The sequence below is a fragment of the Phyllostomus hastatus genome, unplaced genomic scaffold, assembly GCF_019186645.2.
Source record: "Phyllostomus hastatus isolate PE091 unplaced genomic scaffold, TTU_PhHast_1.1 phas_scaffold_345, whole genome shotgun sequence".
In the NCBI taxonomy this organism is placed as follows: Eukaryota; Metazoa; Chordata; class Mammalia; order Chiroptera; family Phyllostomidae; genus Phyllostomus; species Phyllostomus hastatus.
Window position 1 is genome coordinate 17191584 of NW_025334024.1, and position 11112 is coordinate 17202695.

General features: G+C 57.0%; 3 protein-coding genes across 5 annotated transcripts; all 3 read left to right on the forward strand.

The window, feature by feature from the left end:
* The first annotated feature begins 116 nt into the window (after positions 1-116).
* LCAT (lecithin-cholesterol acyltransferase) lies at positions 117-3458 on the forward strand. Of its 2 annotated transcripts, XM_045818537.1 has the most exons (6): positions 117-305; positions 1034-1190; positions 1275-1390; positions 1481-1576; positions 1670-1894; positions 2748-3458. In XM_045818537.1, exons 1-6 carry the CDS (start codon positions 152-154, stop codon positions 3320-3322), a joined length of 1323 nt encoding a protein of 440 aa, XP_045674493.1. In that variant the 5' UTR covers positions 117-151; the 3' UTR covers positions 3323-3458. The 2 variants fall into 2 exon arrangements, with proteins under 2 accessions (XP_045674493.1, XP_045674492.1); XM_045818536.1 differs by having other exon boundaries at positions 1275-1576.
* Positions 3459-4639: 1181 nt separating this feature from the next.
* On the forward strand, positions 4640-7343 carry PSMB10 (proteasome 20S subunit beta 10). Its single transcript, XM_045818820.1, has 8 exons — positions 4640-4948; positions 5184-5271; positions 5367-5464; positions 5580-5720; positions 5947-6062; positions 6173-6231; positions 6894-7045; positions 7170-7343. The coding sequence occupies exons 1-8, from the start codon at positions 4893-4895 to the stop codon at positions 7279-7281; spliced, it is 822 nt and encodes a 273-aa protein (XP_045674776.1). The 5' UTR covers positions 4640-4892; the 3' UTR covers positions 7282-7343.
* Positions 7344-9042: 1699 nt separating this feature from the next.
* Positions 9043-11082, forward strand: CTRL (chymotrypsin like). Of its 2 annotated transcripts, none has more exons than XM_045818847.1 (7): positions 9043-9190; positions 9753-9856; positions 9948-10027; positions 10148-10229; positions 10392-10572; positions 10659-10792; positions 10870-11082. In XM_045818847.1, exons 1-7 carry the CDS (start codon positions 9046-9048, stop codon positions 11029-11031), a joined length of 888 nt encoding a protein of 295 aa, XP_045674803.1. In that variant the 5' UTR covers positions 9043-9045; the 3' UTR covers positions 11032-11082. The 2 variants fall into 2 exon arrangements, with proteins under 2 accessions (XP_045674803.1, XP_045674802.1); XM_045818846.1 differs by having other exon boundaries at positions 9124-9190; positions 9741-9856.
* Positions 11083-11112: the final 30 nt, after the last annotated feature.

An 11112-nucleotide genomic window follows, 5' to 3' on the forward strand; every position in this document is an offset into this window, starting at 1 on the left:
TCCAGCTCCAAGGCTGTGCCCCTTTCCCGAAATCTCTGGCCATCCCCATTGGCCAGACTGTCCCTCCCACTGGCCCCGGGGCCCCTCCCACCCCCATCCAGATAAGGCCAGCCCAAGACTGCTTCACTAGGCAATAGGCACTAGGGCTGGAATGGGGCCGCCTGGCTCCCCATGGCAGTGGGTGCTGCTGCTGCTGGGGCTGCTGATCCCCCCTGCCACCCCCTTCTGGCTCCTCAATGTGCTGTTTCCCCCGCAAAACACGCCCAAGGCTGAGCTCAGTAACCACACACGGCCCGTCATCCTCGGTAAGCCCCCACCAGGCCCCTGATGTGCCAGGCCAGACCTTGGGGAGCTTGGGCCCCAGCCCCTGGTAGTCACCCCTGCCAAGGCCCTTCTGTCCCTGAATTAGCCCTGATACCTGCTTCAGTGTTCAGAGGGGCCAGAGGCTTGTCCTGCAGAGAAGTCATCCCTTTCCCTCACCACACTGTTCCTCCGTCTCTAAGTTAGTGGGTGGGGGTGGTGAGGGGGTGGTCAGGGGGCGGGGGCTGGTGTGTGTGCCTGAGGGCTTGGTCCGAGCATTATAGGCTGTGGTCAGCTGCAGCCACTGGACCCTGGTCCAAGCCCTACTACTCCTTCCTCAGCCCCCACCCAGCAAGGACAAGATGCTCAGCTCAGGGGAGCAGGAGAGGCCCATCAAGGCCTGCCCCCTGCTCCTAGACCCAGCCCCCACCCCACCCTCCTAAACCTATTTGTTCCCTTGTTCCCACCTTGGACTTCGGCAGTAACGGGGAGACAGGCTAAGTGTTTGCTTTGGGAGGGCGGAGGTCAGTGGCCTTGGCCTCTGCACTTTTCCTGCCTGAGGGGAGCCTAGCTTTGCACTGCTGGGCAGGCAAGCGGGGTGGGTCCTCAGTCTGGGGGTTGAGGGTGTGGGAGTTGAAGGCTGGTCAGTGCAGTGGTGGGGGGTGGCTGTTAGGCTGGGGTGGGGGTCCCTGGGGAAACCCGAGGAACCCAGAGTGAAGGCTAGTGCTCACAGTGCCTGGCTGCATGGGGAATCAGCTGGAAGCCAAGCTGGATAAGCCAGATGTGGTGAACTGGATGTGCTACCACAAAACAGAGGATTTCTTCACCATCTGGATGGATTTTAATATGTTCCTACCCCTTGGGGTAGACTGCTGGATCGATAACACCAGGTACGTGCCATCCCCTTGGCCCCAGCTCCCTCACCCTGCCCCTGCCACTGGTTTCTGGCCAGCTGAATGTCCCACTGCCCCCAGGGTTGTTTACAACCGAAGCTCTGGGCGTTTGTCCAATGCCCCTGGTGTACAGATCCGTGTCCCCGGCTTTGGCAAGACCCACTCTGTTGAGTACCTGGACAAAAACAAGCTGGCAGGTGTGTATACTGGGGGAAAGGTGGGGCTCTGGACTGTGGGGGCCTGCAGGAGCCATGGCCAGAGCCCCAATGCTGCTGCCTCCCCCACAGGTTACATGCACACCCTGGTGCAGAATCTGGTCAACAACGGGTATGAGCGGGATGAGACAGTGCGGGCCGCCCCCTATGACTGGCGGCTGGAGCCCAGTGAGTGCCTCTGTGGATGATGGGCTCAGGGCCAGGCAGGTAGCCCCTGACCCCCACCGTCCTGACCCTATCCACACCCCTCTCCCCCTGTAGACCAGCAGGAGGAGTACTACCAGAAGCTCTCCAGACTGGTGGAAGAGATGCATGCTACTTATGGGAAGCCTGTCTTCCTCATTGGGCACAGCCTTGGCTGCCTGCACCTGCTCTATTTCTTACTGCGCCAGCCCCAGTCTTGGAAAGATCGCTTCATTGATGGCTTCATCACTCTTGGGGCTCCCTGGGGTGGCTCCGTCAAGCCCTTGCTGGTCTTGGCCTCAGGTGAGAGGGCCTCTGATCACCTGCATCCTGTAGGAGGACAGAGGGGTGGAATGGAGCTGCCCCTGGGCCCGCCCTCATTCCCACTTCTGCTTACAATGCCAGGCCCCAGGTGTTGTCCACCCCACACGGGGCAGGGGCCCCTCATTTGCCGAAGAGTAGTGAGCCCAGCCTAGACCATTAGAGTGGCTCCCACCAGAATCTGTGTTAGCGATGAAAAAGGGAAAGTTTGACAGAAAGGAAGTGAACCCCATCAGTCTGAATCCCTGCCTCAGGTTTGTTCCTGTGACCTCAGCTGGCACCTACCCAGCTTTCAGCTGCCTTCTGTTCCCAGGAGCCCCTTTCCCCAGGGATCTGCCTTACTGAAAACACATTTGCCAAAGCCCATTGAACACCCACTGTCTGCTTGGCACAGCCAAATGGTCTCCCCTGTAGGGTTCATGGTCAGGTGCGGGATACCCTCTTCAGACCACATCAGTTAGTCCCATACAGACGCAGTCTCCTTTCACACTTCCTGGAACACACCTCTGGCCGCTGTGCAGCGTCGACCACAGGGCCAGCAGACGCTTGCCCAAGAGAACCGCCAGCCTTTCCCCCACCTTCTGCACACGCATATCCACCCTCAGGAAAACCTTCCCTGCCCTCCTTCGAGGCCCTACAGCCCTGCCTCACAGAGGTGTCAGCGCTTCACATTTAGTAAGCACACATTAAGCACCTACTGAATTCTGCTAGGCTTGCTCTAGTGTGGCTTGGAGTCAATGTTTGGATTAGGCTAGGACAAAACCGAGCACCCACTTGAGCTTGGGCTGGGGGCAGCCAAGCCGGGCTCCCTGCCTACCTTGCTCCGTGTCCACAGGTGACAACCAGGGCATCCCAATCATGTCCAGCATCAAGCTGAAACAGAAGCAGCGCATAACGACGACGTCCCCCTGGATGTTTCCCTCCAGACTGGGGTGGCCTGAGGACCATGTGTTCATCTCCACACCCAGCTTCAACTACACAGGCCGTGACTTCCAGCGCTTCTTTGCAGACCTGTACTTTGAGGATGGCTGGTACATGTGGCTACAGTCACGTGACCTGCTGGCCGGCCTCCCGGCACCTGGCGTAGAAGTATACTGTCTGTATGGCGTGGGCCTGCCCACACCCCGCACCTACATCTTTGACGATGGCTTCCCTTACACAGATCCCGTGGGCATGCTCTATGAGGACGGCGATGACACTGTGGCCACACGCAGCAGTGAGCTCTGTGCCCTCTGGAAGGGCCTCCAGCCACAGCCTGTGCACCTGCTACCTCTTAATGGGACACAGCACCTCAACATGGTCTTCAGCAACCAGACGCTGGAGCACATCAATGCCATCCTGCTGGGTACCTACCGACATAACATCTCTGTACCCCCAGCTGCCAGCCCAGGGCCCTTGCCCCCGGTATAAAGATTGTCCTTTGGCCCTGGCCGGGTAGCTCAGTTGGTTAGAGCACTGTCCCCAATATGCCAAGGTTGTGAGTTTGATCTCCTGTCAGGGCACATACCAGAAGCAACCGATTAATGCATAAATAAATGGAACAACAAATCGATGTTTCTCTCCCTCTTCCTCTAAAATCAATTAAAAAATAATAATCCTTTGTTGCTGTAAGCCTTGATTTGTGGGTTGAGGGGGAGGCATTAGGGTTCATACACCATGATTCATCAGTAACTGCAGGCCTGGTGCTTTGTGGAGCATAGGGCAAAATCGGCTTTGCTAAGTAAAACCTACGACTGAACTAAGCACCTTGAAAGTACAGCTTCCTGCTCTCCTGCTTGAGCTGTTAAGGCAGCCTGCCTTTGTGCCTGCCTCTGCTCTGGGCGTGGGGCCTGGGGTCAGCCACACACACCACTGTGGCATGGGGGCACATGGAGCCAAGGGTTCCAGATGGGGAGGATCTGAGTTGTCTCTCCCAGCTTCCAAAAGGCAGGTGAGACCCCACCTCTAGACAGGGCCTTCTGAGTGCTAGGTGGGTGACAGAAGTACAAGAGATCAGAATCAGAGAATGACAGCCATTAATCGGATCATTTCACTAATGAAGTTTTAATCATTAATGGAGGTAAGTAGTCTACTATTCAGGTTTAAGGAAAACAAAGGGCTGAGTACTGTAGGTCTGGAAGGGCTTACCAGGGGAGGTGGTGCCTCTGCTGAGATCAGACGGAAGAGAAGGGTAACATGAGCCACTGTAAAGACTTGGGTTTGAACCTAAGAGCAGCATGCAGCTGCTGAAGGATTTAACCAGGGCAAGAGTCTACCAGATTTCCTCTTGCAGGGTAGAGCTGTAGGGAAAGGGGGGCCAAGGGAGTATGGGGAAGCTGGAGAGGACAATGAGACTAAGGCAGTAGTTATGCAAAAAGGGTCATTTGGGAGGTGAAACAGCAACCAGATGGACAACCAACAGGCCTCTCTTGAAAGAGGAAAGACAGCAGCTGAGATAGGGAAGATGAAAGGACCAGCAGCAGCAGCGTCACCATCACCACTCACCAGGCAGAGGATGGAGCCTTTGCGTTGGGGTTTCAGGGTAGGAGGCAAAGGAATCAAAGGACAGGCAGGAGTTTGGTGGAGGGTGACAAATGACAAAGGGCCATGCCTGATGCTGTTGGGAGGCCTGTAATAAAGCAGAGACCTGGCAAAAGGCCCAGCACCCTTACTAGGATCAGAGGCAGAGGCTCAGACTGGAAGTGTGAGGAGGAGCTCACAGAGGAGAGAGATTTGTCCATTTGTTCAGAGGATCTGGGAGTAGTAACATGGAGAGCCAGGCAAGGTGCATCACCCCCTTCCCAAATTTCTTAGCACCAGATGTGAAAGTGAAAGAGGAGATGCAAAAATAGGCCAGCGTCCTGAGTTAAGGTGAAAGCGAAAGCGGTTGCAGGATACGTGGAGCCCTGAAGAAAACAGGCTTCCGCCTTTCTTGCTCCCTGCTGGTCCCACTCTTCTAACCACCGACTGCCAATCCACGGACGGCCCCGACAGCCCCGAGATGCTGCAAACAGCACTCGAGCCCCGAGGGGGCTTCTCCTTCGATAACTGCCTGAGGTAGGAGATGGTTTGTCCCGAGCTGCCTGTGCTCTCCCAAGGCCTTCCTGGGGATGGACGCCCCAAGAGCCTTTGTTCCTGGTGGTGAAGGGCTGTGGGGGGGACGCATGTGGTGGATAACTTGAGTTCCCAGGCTTACTCCGGGAGGTGAGGGAGTTGAGACTGGAGTTTGAGCATCTGATGGGGGGCCCAGAAGAACAGAAACATGAGCCATTCCCCTCCGTTCCTTTTCCAGAAACGCATCTTTGGAACGCGCCCTCCCAGGACTCCGGGTCCCTCATGCACGCAAGACCGGGACCACCATCGCAGGCCTTGTGTTCCGAGTGAGCAGGGGATTGGGAGTAGGAGGCTTAGAGGGGCGGCCTGGGATCCGGCAGGCACTGAGACAATAGCCCGTTTCCTTCCCCCCACGCCCCAGGACGGAGTCATCCTGGGCGCGGATACGCGGGCAACTAACGATTCGGTCGTGGCGGACAAGAACTGCGAGAAGATCCACTTCATCGCGCCGAAAATCTAGTAGGAATTCCCAGCCCCACACAAGAACAGCCCCAGGGTTCTCATCCCCTGAGCCCTCCCCGCCCTGCAACGCACATCCTAGCCCTGCCCACATCGATTCTTCCTTCGCCCTCAGCTGCTGTGGTGCTGGAGTAGCCGCTGACGCCGAGATGACCACTCGGATGGCGGCGTCCAACATGGAGCTACACGCACTGTCCACGGGCCGAGAGCCCCGCGTGGCCACGGTCACGCGCATTCTGCGCCAGACGCTCTTCCGGTGCTGGGGCAGGGCTAAGATTACCCTGGGGAGGGGGTGGGCGGGGCTGCGAGGTCCCCAGAGACCGGAAGAGGCCACACTGAGAGGGGTTGGGCAAAAGGAAGGAGCGGGTGCCGTCAAGAGGCTACCGACCACCGGAAGGGGTGGGACTCAGATCCAGGGGAAATGTGGAGAGTGGGGCTTGGGTCCCAGTGCTTGAGCATAACCACACCCACTCCGCGCTAAGGTACCAGGGCCACGTTGGTGCATCGCTGGTCGTGGGCGGCTTAGACGTGACAGGACCGCAGCTCTACAGCGTGCACCCCCATGGTTCATACAGCCGTCTGCCCTTCACGGCCCTGGGTAAGCACTTCTGCCGGGTCCCCACGAATCCCACCCCTGCGCCCTTGGCCTCAGGTTTGTCTTGCGTTGGGACAACCGCGGCTTATCTTAAATGCCCTTCCTGTTTGCAGGCTCCGGCCAGGACGCAGCTCTGGCGGTGCTGGAGGACCGGTTCCAGCCGAACATGACGGTGAGCGACACCTGCCACCCACCTACCTGGTCGTTGGTCGAAAATGCACCCAGGGGCTGGGGGAGGGCAGAGGGACCTGGGCTAGTATGGAGGTCAGGGAGGCTTCTCAGAGGTGACGACCGAGGGGCCAGTAGAGTGAGGGTAGAGGAGTGCTATTTTCCAACAGACCACCGTCAGTGCCAAAGCTTTGGACTGCCAGGAGCGGTCAAAGCTCTGAGAGGACCGTTTGGAGCTGAGGGGGGAAACGGCAGGTGGGCCTAGAGTCTGGATTTTGTTTGGGGTAGGGTGGAAGTGGATGACGTATGTTGTTTCCAGGGTGCCTAAAACCCAGAAAGAGAAAGGCAGTGAGTGACACAGTGGATTGGGGGCCAAGACCACATTGGTTGGATAGACAGGCCACTGGAAGCAGAGCCTCAAGGGAAAGTGACCCAGAGAAGTTTGTGAAGATGGGGCAGTGCTTAGTGGGAACAGGGGTCTCTGGAGAGAGGAAGGCAGAGACCAGTGGAGGGAAGTTTGGGGTAAAGATGGGGGTGCAGGGTGAGAGAGGAGTTTAGCTGTGAGCAAATAAGTAGTCTGGACTTCAAGATTAACCAAGTCCCCAGGTTGTAGCCTGATGGTGATACCAAAAGGTACCACCAGGCCTCACACACACATCACCACAGCTGGAGGCCGCGCAGGGGCTGCTGGTGGAAGCCATCACTGCAGGAATCCTGGGTGATCTGGGCTCCGGGGGCAATGTGGATGCATGTGTGATCACGGAGACTGGTGCCAAGATGCTGCGAACACTGAGCTCGCCCACAAAGCCCATAAAAAGGTGGGAGCAAGAGACACAGGGGAAGTACTGGGGAGGATGGGCTGTCGTACATAAGGTTGGAGGCTGCAAGAGGACATGCCACATGATGGGCGCATATTGAGAAGCCTTTTCTCCTCTCTGCCAGGCCTGGCCAGTACCTGTTTGCCCCTGGGACCACAGCTGTCCTGTCCCAGACAGTGACGCCACTGCCACTGGAGCTGGTGGAGGAAACCGTGCAGACCATGGAAGTGGAGTGAAGCAGGCTGAGGCTTCAAGCTTGGAACAAGGGGAATAAACACAGAAAATACAAACAGCTGAACAGATGGCTATGTTGTTATTGGGTAGAGGGTGCGAGCAGCCAGCAGGACTGTGACTAAGGTATCGTCCCTGCAGAGGCCACTCCTACTGCTCCAGCGTCTGGTCTAAGAGGTGCCCTTTACCCATCACCATAGGTATCTACCCTGCTCCAGAAACTCAGCCCTGGCAAGCACTGAAGGCTCAAGGTGGAAAGCCCCCTCCTGACTCCACACCATGGAGGTTCCCCTACCACTCCCACACCTTGCTCTTGCCCTCTAGTCCACTGAGGGCTATTGTGAAACCTGAAAGGTCCCAGGCACTGCCCCCACTTAGAGCCTTTGCCTGGCTCATCAGTAGCCCAGGACAAGGCCCATCCCCTCTTAGTCAAGCCCCCAACCTGGACCCCACTGAGGGCTAAAGTGCTGCTGGTAGAGGAGCTGTTCCCTGATTCCAAGGGCAAGTTCTCAGAGCACTCCTCATCCCTGCTATGCCTTTAGCTGCAAAACCTGAAGCTGGGCTGTGAGTAGGGAGATTGACTCCAAGTTTTCTGGGCTGACGGGTCACAGAGCGCATGTGAGGACAGATGACATGACACATTTATCCAACAAATCTTTGCTGATCACCTTAAGTGCCAGGCTCAGGTGCTGGAGGCTGGTAGCAGCCTCCTGCCCTCAGAATGGCTGAGCTCCACTGGGGTTTTGCAACTGCCCAACCTCTGGGGAGGGTCTGCTCTAAACTGGACATCCCTGGGTCCGACTGTTTTCCCCAATATTTTATACTTTAAAACAAAACTTGAAGAATTGTATACTGAACCCCTATATATCCACCACATCTTTACCAAATACCTATTCATCCATCCCTCTCTTCACCCATTAACTCATTATTTAACTGATATGTTCTTGAATTAGTTGAAAGCCTCACACACCTAGAAGGAAGTCAGCCAACTTAGCCATTATAACTTTGCACATAGGGGCGTCTTCTCTCCCTTGGTTCAAGCTCGACAACAAACAGGCTGTAGATAACCAGGGGCTTGCCCACGAGCTGCAAGGTGTGAAGGTTGTCTGAGATTTGATGACTGTCATCCTTCTACCAGCATCCTCCCTACAGGCTTGGGCAGCAGTCACCAAGGGTACACACCTTGCCCTCCTGTGCACTAGGCCCCTCCCAAGCATTTCATCATTAAGTGTGTGGTCTTCAGAGCCAGACAGATGAGGTTTGTGTACAACGATACCATGTGCTGTGGGAGAGTCACCATCTGTGTGAGCAAACAGGGACTCCTGTTCTAAAAGGAGGAATCACTGCCCTGGCCGGGTGGCTTAGTTGGTTGAAGCATCCTCCCCATCTGCACCAAAAAGAACCCCTGTCCTGGCCACATGACCCTGACCCTCCACAGCAGAGCTGGTCAGCCAGACATTTCCTCCACCAGTCAGGAACACCCAGGGTGCCGAGCAGGCTTCTCTGCATCTGGTGCCCCTGGGAGGCCTGGGAGGCTTCCCGATCCCAGCACTCAGGTTGTCACCAGCCTTACAGTTAAGTCCTTAGAGCCGAGTGCTCAGCACTTGGGATGGGAGTGGTTCAGGTAGTCAATCAGAGGCCAGGTTTTAGAGGGTGGAGGAGGTGAGAAACTCACACCTGGGCTCTTTTTGATAAGTCCAGGCCTGGATCAAGAACCCTAGCCTAGAGAGACCCCCCTCCAGAACAGAGCGTGGGACAGGGTTGGGCCCATGCAGCTGGTCTGGCCTCATGCCTGGGACGTTAGCCCAAGGACGAGGAGACCTATAAAGCCAGGCCCTGTTCTCAGTCTCACACCTGCCACAATGATGCTGCTCAGCCTGACCCTCACTGTGATTCTGCTTGGCTCCTCCTGGGGTAAGTAGGCCTGGACCAGCCTTGGCTCCCAGCACCAGCTCAGGTTTCCTGCCCAGGGGCTCAGGGAGGGGGCCAGGCTGTCTAGAAGGGAAGCAGGTGGACAGAGTGGGTAAAGGAAAAGGGTGTGCCAAGGCTGTGAGGAGGCAGGAGGTAGACAGGAGCTCAGGCTAGGTGCAGGGGCCAGGGAGGCTTTAGGAAGCTACGAAATGAAGGCTGGACATGTAGTTTGGGAAGAGCCCTCCGGCTGCATGCAGAACCAGGGAGGGCAGAGAGCCAGAAGCAGCCTATCCAGCGGTCAGGAAGGATGTGGCCTGGAGGGTGGGGATGGAGTTGGGGAACAGTGAGGAGTAGGTTGGAGAGACTGGACAGCACCTGGAGGCTAGTTGGGCAGGAAAGATGAAGAATGTGCAGTGGCCCAGAAGGAGCTCAGGCAAGAAGGGGTGGTGACAAGCTCTCTCCATTTGGACTCCTCTGGGGTGCAGTGCTGGGGGTATTTGGAAGGAGATGGGGGGAGAGGTGGGCTAGGGTATGGAAAACAGGTCCTCACTAGCCCAATGGCCAGGCTGCGGCATTCCTGCCATCAAACCGGCACTGAACTTCAACCAGAGAATTGTCAACGGGGAAAACGCAGTGCCAGGCTCCTGGCCCTGGCAGGTGTCCCTGCAGGTACATGCACCCTGGGGATGGGGCAGGGTCCCAGGTGTTCCATGCCTAGGCAAAGCCTGAGTTCTTCTCTACTTCTGACCTGTGACCCCAGGACAGTAGCGGCTTCCACTTCTGCGGTGGTTCCCTCATCAGCCAGTCCTGGGTGGTCACTGCTGCCCACTGCAATGTCGTGTGAGTGTTTCCACACCGCCCACCCCTCCGCAGCCTATCCCTCCCCACTTCTTCCCTCCAGATGCCCCTACTTTGTTGCTCTGCCCTCCCTTCTGCGATCTAACCCCACTCTCACTGCAGCCCTGGCCGTCACTTTGTCGTCCTGGGCGAGTATGACAGGTCATCCAATGCCGAGCCTGTGCAGGTTCTGTCCATCTCACGGGTGAGTGCCTGGGCTGCAGACATAGGAAGAGTAGGCAGTACAGGTGGGTGGTATCAGGGGGTGAGGAATTCAGGGCATGCCCCAGCCTAGCCCCCTAAGCACCTATCAACCCTGGGGTCCTGTGCTCACCCCATCTTATGAGGCCCCTTCTTGGCTCCACAGGCCATCACGCATCCGTACTGGAACCCCAACACCTTCAACAATGACGTGACACTACTGAAGCTCGCCTCCCCAGCCAAGTACACAAAACAGATCTCCCCGGTTTGCCTGGCTTCCTCGAATGAGGCGCTGCCCTCAGGCCTTACCTGTGTCACCACTGGCTGGGGCCGCCTCAGTGGCATAGGTGGGAGCTTGGGCCAAAGATCCGGGTGGGAGAGCCAGGGTGAGGACAAGGTGTCTGGGGCCTAATTACCCCCTCCCGGCACACAGGCAATGTGACTCCAGCACGCCTACAGCAGGTGGCCCTGCCGTTGGTCACTGTGCAACAGTGCCGGCAGTATTGGGGCTCACGTGTCACCGATGTCATGATCTGTGCAGGTGGCTCAGGGGCCTCCTCATGTCAGGTAAGCACTAGCACCCTGTCCTGTCCTCTGGCATCCCCTAGTCCCCCATGCTGACTTCTCCCCTCTCCCTCCCTCAGGGTGACTCTGGAGGACCCCTTGTCTGCCAGAAGGGAAATGTGTGGGTGCTGATAGGCATCGTCTCCTGGGGCACCAGCAACTGCAATGTGCGAGCACCTGCCATGTACACACGAGTTAGCAAGTTCAGCAACTGGATCAACCAGGTCACAGCCCAAGGCTGAGCCTATCCACAGGCCCCTCCCTTCTTAATCCCATAAACACCCCAGACTCCATCCTTTCGTGTCATCTGGTTTGTGCTCCTG